Genomic DNA, 12,624 nt, shown 5'->3' on the forward strand with positions numbered 1-12,624 from the left:
AGAATGTCCAGTTCTTAATCAGTTCAAGCTGTGAAACTTAGACTAACTTGCAAAGAGTGAATCAATTCAGGCTCAGGCTTTTTGAATGTCTGTCCTGGCCAAAGTCAATCCTATGCCTCAGTGAGTTAGCAAAAATGGTATATGTTTAAAAGCAGGTAAGCTGGGGTTTGCCCAAACCCTACCAGGAGCTGTCCTTGGAAGTGGATTAGAATGTAGGAATTGTTTCCTAGTTCTGTTCACAGCCATGCTTGCTGTGTAAATAAAAGACAAATATTCCCATCAGCAAAGAATTGTAGCTGCAAGTAAGAATTTATCTTTAAGAAGAATATAGGAAAATGGCTCCTGCTTTCATTGTCTGCTCTTTCCTTGAACAAAGAGAAATAGTTAGCTGTGTTAGTCTTAAGTCAGGCAGAAGACAGGGTAGATGTGCACCTTATACTAAATCACACCTTAACAAAATCAGAGTGGTATAAACTTTTATAAGCAGCAACTTCATCAGATGCTCTGAAGGGACTGCAGAAGCAGAGCTTCTAAATGGAAAACAGTGTTTAGAACACAAAGGATAGGGCAGAGGGAATAAGAATGAAGGGGAGGTGCTGGGAGGGATAGGGTGGGCAGGAGAGAGAAAAACAAGTAGTTAACCTGCTATAGCTATAGTGGTTGGTTGTTTTCTAATTACAGTGTGGTGGTGATATAGTCATTGTAAACTTTCACAGTGGTGCCCAAGAAATAAAGTTCTGGGGGAAATATTCCAGTCTGGTGGAGGGGTGAAATTTGTTAAAAGTCCTGGTGGAATTTTTCTAGAGATTCCTTCCCATATGTCCATATGATGAAGATGTCATCAGTGTACTTTAGGTATACCAAGCAATCAGAGGACATCTGTGGGTGGACAAAGCAAAATTCAGTGTCTCTTGTAAATATATTAACATATTGCACTGGGGGAGGAGGGGGCATACATGTGTATAGACAGTGTTGTTCATTTGTAGGTATAGGGAATCCTTGAATCTGAACTAAGGTGTGAGGAGAAAACAGGAGAATGCAGTGGTAAAAGAAGCAGTGTCCTTGTTGGGGATAATATTCTTTATAGCTTACAATTTGTTCTCATTGGGGATGTTGGTGAATATGGTAGTAGCTAGAAGTTAGTTTCTTTGGGAAATCTGTGGTATCTTTCAAATAACTGGCAGATCCTGTGGCATATGGGAATAGGATTGGGTCAATGTTGCCAGCAATTTCATCCATTAGGGTCAGTGTGATATCCTGGATTACCAGGTTTGTGGATCTTGGGTAATAAGTAAAAGTTGCCTGGCAGGGAGTCTTAGGAAGATGGAAGGATTTATCGTCTTTTATGCTTCCAGAGGTAGTGTCTTTTAAGGGTGTATTTAGTTTCTTTTGGTATTGTGCCATGGGCTCCTAGGTCAGCAATTTGTAAAACTGTGTTGGAAAGCTGTCTGTTGGCCGCCTCCTGTTTCAAGAAGTAACTGTTTGTGGCTTTAAAAATAGGCATTTGTGCTTGGCCTAGCTGCAGCTATCAAAATCAGAACTCGCATACTCACAGCAGACATAGATTAATTATGTTGCTTAGCATAAAAATATTTTTTTCTCACCCAGAAGCACCCTTACCCTAGCACAGAATTTTATCTTCTCTTATTATCTATATTTAAAGGGCTTAGTCCATCTGTCTGTGTGTCTGTCTGTAACATTTGGGGGGGCGGGGCTCCCAGCGGGGCGGGGCTCCAGCCAGTGCTGTGTGCAGGGCAAATTGCCCATCAAGAATGACGGAAGGGACAGAATGGGGAGGATGGGAGGGGAGAATGACGGCGGGGATGGAGTGCCACCATGATAGTGGGGATGGAGCAGGGGGACAAGGCCAGCGCTGCTGGCCTTCCCTCCCCCCGGCTCTGTTCCTTGGAGGTGGTAGTGGCACGGGGTGGTGGCAGAAGAAACGTAGTGGGGTGGCCATGACGGACTGCCGCCATGACAGAGGGGGCAGAGCACTGGTCTTCCCCTACCTCCTCCCCCCCGGCCCTGCTCCTTGGAGGCGGTCGCATCGTGGGGTGGCGGCGGCATGGCGCTGACCTCGCCCCTCTCTCTCCCCCCTCGTCCCCGCCGTCCTTCTTGATGGGCAATTTGCTGGTAGCTGCTTATAACCTGTAAAGTGGCAACCCATTTGTTAGCCCCATATTTCAGGGATTCTGAATAATGCCACATATTCTGTGCTACTGCTGCTGGCAACCCTTTCTGCAGTGATCCAGAACTTAAGTTAGTTATTATAATGGTATATTTTCAGTGTCTGCTGTTCATCTCTGTTTGATTAAAGGAGAATAAATGAAAGACGTAACAATGTCTCACTGGAACAGTTACCAGGTAAAATTATCTTGCTTGTTTGACACATCCAGATCTTTTGAAGATGATGTTTACTAATTCAAAACAATTACCTCTAATAGCAGAATTCTCCATCTTGGAAGTCAAGGGATTTGTATTCCAAAGTTAAACTACTTTTTTCTTTAATGTCAAGAGGGGTTGTATTTTGTTTTAATAAGTATGTAGTAAGTATAACACACAATGTTATGCTAAAAAAGATTGTGATGTGTTTAGATATATAACATTATTTATCCTTTTTAGGTTGATGGAAATGTGAGCAAAATTTATTGCCAAAATCTTTGCTTGTTAGCCAAGCTCTTTCTGGACCACAAAACCTTGTATTATGATGTTGAGCCATTCCTCTTCTATGTTCTCACAAAAAACGATGAAAAAGGCTGCCACTTAGTTGGATATTTCTCTAAGGTAAAACAGTATCTCCTTTACGCATGTTAAGTTGCATATAAATGTTTTAAGTATTATAAAGCTAATTGCATAAAGTACTTGTGTTTTTTCATTGGCTTTTCAAATTGCTTAGGATTTCAGATTTTCAAAAACTTTTAGCAAACCTCAAACAAATATCTATTCCACTAACGACCACTAAAAATATCTTTTTACACCAAAAATTGATATAAACTGAGAAATTTTGCATATATTCAGTTAAATCTGTTTTACAGGTGTTCTGGTGATTATAATTAGATGGTGTGACACAATTCCCTCCAGGCGACCCCCCCCCCCCCTTTCCCCCCCTTATTTTTTTCCTTGGCTGTTTCTGCATAAATATGCCACGTCTGAATTCCAGTAGTTCTAGGCATGTGGAATGTATGCATTTGTCATATGCATTCACATTTTTTTCAGGTTAAAATAGGTTTATAGCTGATAACTGGCTCAGTGCATTCTTACACACACAGACACACTCTTGATTTTAATGCAGTTTTTTACACATCAAAGTTTTGACAATCTAGTCCAAAATTACTAAATTTCATAGTATATATCTTACCAATTTGTAGCATTGCTTTGATTTCTAAAATAATCCCTCTTATAGGGAAAGTAATTTTAAAATAGCCCTTATCAAGGAAATACAGTGAAATCAATTGTAAGGTACAAGTTGAGTTGTTTGGAATTAGAAGAAGCATACGTTTGTTTCTGTCAACTTTTAAATAAGAAGTTTTGTCTTGGTACACACATGGCTTCTATGTAATATTAAATAGCATCAAAAATTTGAAAATCAGGTGATATTTTTTTATTCCCCCTGAAAATTTTTCTCAGCCAGATGTGATCCAACAGAATAGAATTATTTTTAAAGAAATCATCTTAATGATCAAAGTAGCACCTGTACTGAGGTGCTTTTGGATTAATTCAGTTCTCTCCAGATATGGTTCTTAAAAAGATTTTTACCATGTTTCCTTGCATACCTCATGCCCTTGCATCCCAAAAGATATGCACCTTATCTTTGGGAAAGCAGAATGTCAAAAAAAAGATTTGTCATAGGCGACTGTGACAGAGCAAGTCCTTCTGGAAACATAGTTTCCAGGAAGCATGGCATCCTAGGAAACAGACTCTGTGAATCTGGAAGAGTTTCTTGTATTTTAGGACCGCAACAAAGCTGACTCCTAGACCATTGCAAGGGCCATAGCCAGACTGTTACTACTTCATTGTAAACAGTCCTTTATGAAAGTTCCTGTAAAAAATACTGTTGTTTCCACACCACAAGCCTCATCAAAGACTGAGACACTGTAAGGCAGGTTACTTGCTGCTTCAGGCACAAGCTGATGTGCTCAATCAGTAGTTACCGCAAATTCCTTAGCAGCTGTGAAAGACTTAACACTGGACTCTTCCCCTTCTGTTTGCTGGGCCTGAGAGAGGCTTGAGCCATTTTGGTATCTGTTTGAGCACGGTATATGCATGCTTCTATTCCTCCCTGCTTCTGTTCCAGAAAAAAAAATCAGTTTCCCTGTTTAAGATGTGCACTCCAATTTTGGAGGGCTGATTTTTGGGGAAAGGGTATGTGTGGTATGTAAATGAATATGGTACAACTTTAGTAGGCAAGACTTGTTCGCATTCCAGATGAAGACTGGAATTTGTTGTTCTGTTTCCCACCCCACCTATATTTTGGCCCATTACTCTCAACAGCTCACTTAGTCCCTGTCCATTGTTATGTTTATCATCCCAAATGTTGTCCCTGGCACTGATTCAGGAAAGCGCTTGAGCATCGAAGTCAAACATGCTTTGAATGCTTGTATGAAAGGGGTCTTGTCTAAAGTAGCAAATGCCTTTTTTATTGGTAAAGTATCCCTGAATCTTTTGTGGTGGATACAAAAAAAATCCTCAGAAGTATATTCCATGACTGTCAGCTCAAAAATTTGGGGTCATAAGCTGTACTATCTCTATAAATTATTGCAGGAGCTGGTAAATTTTTTTGTGAAATATAGCAAAGGGGTAGTCAGATTTCAGAGCCACAGGAGAGTGGTTTGAAGTGGGCTTGCTGGGATGTGCTATTTGGTATCTCCTTAGGCGTGGCTATCTTAAGTAGCTTCCTACTAATTCTTTTGTTCCTGCAGCTTTTTGTAGAATCCGCCAACCTGGATTTCACTGGTTTGACTTGTCTTTCATGAAGTTAGCTTCATTCAAATGGTCAATTAAAGTTAACTGTAGTATTGTTAAATGCAGCACAAGGCCTGCTTTAGAACCGTGGTGTGTCAATTTTGGACATTTTCTATTTGAATGTTACTGCCTCTTTATTGCATCTAGTTGTTAAACTAAGAAAGCCAAAAATTCTTTGGGCTATATTACAAGAACTGCTTCCTAGTTTAGTTGTCCCCTCTTTTTCCTTTGTCTTATGCAGTCGGTGTAATCTTTGCTTCTGTTGCCTTTGTGGTCATGTGATTTTTTTTTTTTTTTGTTAAGAGTTGCGGGTTCTGATGGCCCAAGCATTTTGCCTTCACTTTGTATTCAGGGGAGAATGCATTTGGCTGTGAAAAAAGCTGCACATGCTTCAAATATCACTTTAGTTAAACAATTGCACAAGTGTTAGATGTATTTGCTCAGGTGAGAGGCAGCAGTAAGTTATCTAACAATTGCTGCAAGCCCAACTTGCTGTCTTCAGTGAGTATGTAGATATTATTTTCCCCTTTTTATATCCCTGACAGAATAGTCAGTGAAGCATGAAAATAATTTTTCCCCCATGCTGCATTTAACCTTCATTATGCTGTTTATGCAATTCCTTAGGTATTTATGTTTAATTTTTAAGGTGCTGACTAGTCAGTTAATAAAAAAAAAATAGAGGGTGCATTTGACTGATGCTTCTCTTTTATAATTAATTAATACCATAGAATTATTCTGTTTTGGTACTGACCAGATATATCTGTTCACCTTACTGGAATATTTTACAAGGGCAGTGGCAGATGCAGGGAATTGCCCACTTCAGCAGGCAGTGCTTTGACATACTTGATCTGTTTCTCCTTCCCTCAGGAAAAGCTTTGCCAGCAGAAGTACAATGTCTCCTGCATAATGATCATGCCCCAATACCAAAGGCAAGGATTTGGAAGGTTTCTCATTGATTTCAGTAAGTGAAGTGCTTTATTTACATTCATGATCCAGGGAGCTGATGGTTGTTATGGGAAACAGTAACATATAAAACTTTATTTAACCTGCTTTGTTATTTTTATCAATAGATAATGGGATTTCTATTTATATTTACATAGGCTAGAAAAGCTCCCTGAAGTGAAGAACTTACTGCTGCTCTGTTATTGTACTCCAGGAAATTGAGAATAGATCTCTCTGCAGTAATATTAGCTCACAAAGCTATTACCCTGAATGAATTGTCTAAATTACATTCCATTTTGCACTGCTCATTAGTACAAGAAGAGGCAATTATTTGTGATTAAAGCTAAAGAAGGTGTTAGTCCAAGGCATTCTCCACATTCTGATTTTTTTTAAAACTTGTAATATATTTTAGCTGAACAATTGTTATGAAGAGGGAGCATAATATTTCAATTTTTCTTCCAAAAAAGGAATCTCATTACCTACCTTCTGTAGTGAAAACCCTGCTTTGTTGCAAATTTCTAAATTGGTATTCATGGTTATATTCTTGCTTGCTGTGTTATTATGCAGAGTTGTACATCTAACCTACTTGAAAAGCCTAGGCAACATTTGTACATGTGTCACCCTAATTTCCTCAGTTAAAAGTTAAAAACAAAATTCTGTGGATAAGTGTTTCAAATAAATGCCGTCAGTGCTGCTAAGTTAGAGAGAAGTTTTAGAATCAGGATTGGCATATGTTGCATACGACTAGTGAAATGGGGAATTGAGTTTTCACTTTGACTTTTTAGTTGTTAAAGTATTATGAACAGTTAAGATAATCAGATTCCTGTCCTCAAGGAGCATGCAGAAGCATTTAAGTGTAAATAGAGTACATTACAGTATAACAGCAGGGCTAAGACAATAGCTTGTGACTATAGAATTTTGAAGTTCTCTGTCTTGCAGTGTTCTACTGAGCATGACTACATTCAGATTAATAAAAATACTTCTATAGTGCTTTTCAGCCAATAGGTTTGCAAACAATTAAGCTTCACAACACCCCTGTGAGATAGGTACAGATAGAACTGGATCACTTCATCCGCCATTGAAATTCATCCACCACTGGAGTGGAACACAACAGCTGTCTTACTGTGTATACTAACATTTCACAGAGCAGAAAGTAGAGAATACAATATACTTTTAAAACTGGAAGAGTTTAGGAAAGTAACTGCTAAGTAGAAATTTCCCTTGGGCATCAGATCAACACTTGCTCTTAAAAAGAGTTTGTGAACCTCAAACCCATGGCATACTTTAGAATTATGGGGCGATTAACATGTTAATTTCACCATAAATAATAACAGTGCTACACATTCAGCTGATTTATGGTGCCATAAAATGGTAAACAAGTCACAAAGGTATTCTACAAAATATGTAAAACGTCTTTGTGGCTTGTTTGTATGGTAACATAAATTGAATGTGTAGCACCCTCAGATCAGTGCTGAGAATTGGCTGATTGTTGGCATCAGCTTGGGGAGAGGAGTCAACATCAGGGCCAGGAAAGCTTCCCTGCTGATGTAAAAAATGGGCTGGTGGTTGTGAGGTTCTCCAGTGTGGAGAGTCAAGGGTTTCTCTGTTTGCCAGGGGTCTGGCAGCTGCCAGGCCCAGCAGCCTTTCTCACTTTTGCTCTGCAGGCCTGCATGGGCTGAAGAGCAAGATGCTTTAAAGTTCTAGGCTGTAGGGACCTGGTCTGACCACAATTTGTAGATGTCCTGGAGCAAATGGATAGAGATCTACTCAAATCGCAATTTTGTGTTTCTTGCAGAAACTGCAGTTTGAGGCAGTTTCTGTGAAAAGTGGCCTTCCCCATGATTTTCAGTGGAATCACTGGAAAAAAAAAATCCTGAAAATAAAATGCTGGCTCTCCAGTGGGACCCAGCAGTTCTCACTGCTGCTGGAGCACAGAAAAGGAGCCAAGATGGTGGCTGGCCCCTCCTCCCTCCATTGCTGATTGGCTGAGAGGGCTGGCTGTCATGTGGTCCCACCCTTCTCCACCAGTCAGTGGTGAGAGGTGGTACCACCTGAAGGGCAGCTCTGTCAGCCAGTCAGCAGCATGGGGGTGGGGGCCCTTGCTGTGAAAAACTATGAAAATGGCAGTGGGCACCACAATCTTGGACTGCAAAATTGCCTGCTTTCCTCCCTAATTTCAGTAGGTACCTACATGTGGATCCTGAGATAGCAGGACAGCATGTGAACCCAGGGATGGAGGAACAGTCAGATGATTGTTGGACCTGATCCCAGACAGGGCTAGGTCAGACAGTCAGCTTATTGTCATACCTGCCCTAGACAGCCCCAGGTCTCAAACCAGTCCAGGAACTATCCAGGGCTGAACTCTGGGTTTGGTACTTGCTAGGAGCTAGAGGCAGCCCTGGGTGTGGGTTAGAGTGTCTCCTTCCCTCCACTGGGACAGCAACTCAGTGGCATGATTGCAATCAGAGGAATTTAATGCCCTGTCATGTCTTCTGCCATGCACATCTGGTAGGTAGAAGGTGTGATGTTTGGAATGGGCTGTATGGTTTTTTTTATCCCAGTCACACTGTTGTTTTAATATTTGTCAGGGGCCTCAGCTGCCACAAGTGATCAAGACCCTTCAGTTTTTGTCTTGTCTGAAAGAGGCTGTAGTAAAATAACTTCAAGCCCATGTAAAACCAGGTTGGAATATTTTGGATTTGAGCTGACTCAGAAGGCAGAGTGATACCTACCAAGCTGCCAACAATATTTCAAAACCTAGGTGGCCCTTAAGTCTCTTAAGTGAGAGGTGACTTTGCTTCATCTGTGCTTAGCTCTCTGAGATGTACTGTGTTTTATTATTTAATTAAGTCCAGAATGTTCAGGAATGCAGTGCACAGATATCTCAATCTCCTCCTGGAGTTCCTCCCAATAACTTTGCTATGTGCTATATTATCCGGTGGGAATATTCAGGCCTTGGAAGTAGCCCTGCAGGAGCTTTTGTGTCCCGTTTATTCTTCTGTAAAGAGCTTACAGTGAATCTAGTTCCTTGGATTTTAGAGAGAGGACTTTAGAGAGTTGTACTTGCTGAGCTAGCTGAGGCTTCTACTAAGGCCATTGCCGCCAACCTCCTGACTGTCCATACTTAAAAACTTCTCAAAGTTAATTCATACCCTAAACCTGGGCTCTCTGAAACACCTGCCAGGCATGGATTAGAGCTGAGGTTTTGCTTCTCCTTGGGCACGTGATCTATCCACTTTACTGTGAAGACCCGAGCTAAATCATTTTAGTGTTCAAAATCGTAGATTGCAGTCCCACAAGGCCCTCAATGTTCCAGGAGGACAGGCATGTTCTCCAACAATTAATTGGGAAAAGAATTGGTCAGAGCATCACTCAGCTTTCAGAAGAATAATGAACCATGAGATATGCCACCTCGAGTCCTAGGAACACCCATGGTGAAGTATAGTAACAGTGAGGACCTAGTAACTGAGGTATAATTTTGTTACAGGGATGCTTTTAACTGGACTAAGATAACCTGCATACCAGCAGTGAAGGCATATCCTCAGATAAGGTTTCAGCTGCCTTGCATTTATGTGGGCCTCATCCTGCAGAGTAGGCTAAGTGCTGCCTAGTGGATTGATGAATGACAAATAATTTTTTTCAAGAAGAAACTGAGATAGCTTATGCTTTTTCTTTCCCATTTCATAATTTTTGCTTATCTCCATATGTACTCTTCTCTCCATTTCCCAGACTGCTTTTCATTGGAATGTCTGAGAACTTGTCGGCACTACAAGGCTTCTGCTGGCAGAAGCATTCTAGAAGCAGCTGCCAAAGGAAGCCACCAGAGCATGTCTCTACTTGTGCAACTTCTGACAGCTCCTGCAGAAACTGCATGGTCCACTACAGCAGCTGTGTTGGCAGGGTGCACATACACCCTGGGAGGCATCAGCTGTTAAAGGGACCATGGCAGCTAGCAAAAAGCCCATGCACATTTACATGTGCTCCTTACTGGCTGCTGTGTGGGAGCAGAAACCTTCTGTCGCTTTCAGAGTTGCTGTTACTCTTTTGGCAAAAAGAAAGGGTTCTTCCACCACAGGGAGCTGTGAACGTGGATGCCTGCAAAACTGTACAGTATAGGTCAGGTCTAATAGTACTATCTCTCATGAATCTCATTTTTCTGCTCATTGCCACCTATTTTGAGAATAGCAGGTTTAATAATCATGTACTTAGAAGAAAGTGCTTCTATTTACACAACGATCTGAAGAAGCAGGGCACAATGCACAACATGCTATATAGGATAAAATTAAGCCCTCTCTTTCTTACCTGTCTGCACAAGAAGAGATTTGAGTAGGAATCACAACATTTACCTAAAACATTGGTCTGCACAGTGTTCATGTGTTCTCATGAACTTGTCACAAAGAGTTTGTAACTTAGACACAGTACTGGTTTAAAAAAATAACAACAACTTTCTTTACAAAATAACATCACACAAAATTTTCCTCTGTGTTTGAACCAGAAAGAATTGTTGAATCTTACTTTTTGTTAAGTGATAATCACTTATATCAATTGACTCTGTAAAGGTAACCAGCCTAGTTTTTAGTCCAAAAATCAAAATTGGGTTCACCAGCTTGTAAAGTTGATTTGGTAATGTAATGTTTCATGGTTTTGCAGTTCTGAGAAATGTGTCAAAACAGTAAAATGCATAGCAATAACATCTCTTTCATGGTTTATGCTGATCGGTATACAGAATTAAAATATCACACCTTTTGACTTTGTGTGTGTCCAGACCTGATATTTTGGAAAATTTTTAGGCCACTTAAAAGAAATTATGGTTGTATAAGCATTTTATGTAACTGATTAGTTATATCCTATTAATTGTTTTGTTTTTTAAATACATCCTGCTTGTGCGCAGTTTAAATTACATGGGATCTGATACCTGGCAGACATTTTTACTTGGATTTCTCACACTTAGTTTGTCTTTACCAGAAGATCAGATGGGCTCTTACTGTTGGTCCAGGGGGAACATATCTTGAGCTTATGCAAAAACACACATGCACATGTGTGTGCACACATGTACATACACTTGGATTCCAGAATATTGCATTCTTTGTGGAGTTGAATGAAGGCATGGCTTTCACCTCCATTTTATAGCATCCTACACAAAGCAGGCTTTCGTGCTTGGCTGCTTAGTATCCTGAAGTGGATCTGCTGAGGTTTTTTAGAAAGCAACTGTAGCATTGTGCCAGAGGCAGCCTGCTCCATGGTTTCTAGGACCTGGTTGATATAATAATCAGATTATTCCCTGAGGGATCTATGTAAAGAGGTGTTGGGGAGTGAGCGGTATCTTCCCAAGTTAAGTGTTTTATAGGTCAGGTCTCGATATATTCAAAAGTAAACTAGTGACAAAGCTGTCTCATAATCATAGAACATAATCCATCTTTGCGTACACTAGATAATTGTTTGCTACAAGCATTTTGTGTCTTTGCTTGAGTGTCTGCAGTAATCCATAGTATTGCCCACACTATTGGGATACCCAGTCTTTAAGCAGGTTTCAATGATATGGTGGTATATAATGAAAGTATTGGTTGTTGTGACCGTTTCAATGCAGCTGATCTACCCATGTTTTGCAGTCCTGCTAGAACCTTCATCAGTTTCTTTGCATATTTTGTCATAGTTCCTTCCTATTTTCTTTCTTCTTTTGAGCTACTTCAGCTTCTGTTATTCTTGTCCATCGTTTCATTTCTGATTTTGTTAGAGTGCCTATAATCTTCAAATTTCCCTTATTTCCAGATATAATGAACAGACAGTGCTGATGAACATTTATTAATGCAAAATTTGTGCTATTTAATGGCTTAAAAATAGTTCCCAGCACAGGTCCCAGAGGTTTACTGTGTGCTGAATACCCACAATGAACCGATACTGCAACAATTGCAGAAAGAGATATGTGAGGATATAGTGAACAGGTGTACCAGGACAGGTTGAGTGGGAACACCTGTTATGTTCTGGTGGTTCAGATGAATTGCTGTAAAAATGCAGTTCTGTGGCATAGGTGATGTTTGCCTTAGCCCAGTATGATTTTTCCTGAGGGCACTATACAGGTCCGTTTATATACAATAGTCTGTTTTTTTTTCTTTTCTGACTGTGGCGGGTCTACTCATGAAATTAATGCACAGCAATAAACTCTGGTGCTTATTGCACTGGAATTAATTGCTTCTGGGCACTGCATTTACACGTGCACTTGGGACCACAGCGCATTGAGCTGGGACGGAGTAGCACCAGCTGGCAGGGGAGTGGAGGGCGTCAGCCTACCAGCCCAGAACTCCTCCATCCCAGCTCAATGTTCTGTGGAGGGGCTGGCTGGGGCACGACAGTGCTCAAGTGCAGGGCAAGCTGGCAACCAGCCCTTGCACTGAAGCACCCTCACGTCCCAGCCAGCTTCATCAGCATCTAAAAGTGTGGTGCTGTGTAGTAAGTAACATCACTGTACCATAGTACTTGTATTTGGAAGTACTAACCTACGGTGGGGTTAATTAGTTTTCTGGGATCTAATAGGGCTGCATATGTAGACGCACAGGACTTACCTGTGGAGCTAATTAGGGAGCTCTGCAGTAAACTTCCCGTCTCGTGTAGATACATCCTGCCTTACGTTGACTGGGCTCTTCCTTCCTTTTTTGTCCTATTCTTTGTTAATTAGAAGATAATCATTCTTAACTGAGGGACAACCTGCTTGAATTGTTTTGC

At 40.7% G+C, this 12,624-nt stretch overlaps 1 protein-coding gene across 6 annotated transcripts in view; it reads left to right on the forward strand.

Moving 5' to 3' along the window:
* Positions 1-12,624, forward strand: part of KAT6B (lysine acetyltransferase 6B) — a 231,578-nt gene that overhangs the window by 173,074 nt on the left and 45,880 nt on the right. For all 6 annotated transcript variants that reach the window (XM_014601453.3, XM_019497179.2, XM_059729742.1 and 3 more), the window contains 2 exons: positions 2,623-2,784; positions 5,830-5,923. In XM_014601453.3, the coding sequence (XP_014456939.1) occupies positions 2,623-2,784; positions 5,830-5,923 (256 nt within the window). The remainder of the gene's footprint in view (positions 1-2,622; positions 2,785-5,829; positions 5,924-12,624) is intronic.

Source organism: Alligator mississippiensis, chromosome 6, assembly GCF_030867095.1.
Source record: "Alligator mississippiensis isolate rAllMis1 chromosome 6, rAllMis1, whole genome shotgun sequence".
Taxonomy (NCBI): domain Eukaryota; kingdom Metazoa; phylum Chordata; order Crocodylia; family Alligatoridae; genus Alligator; species Alligator mississippiensis.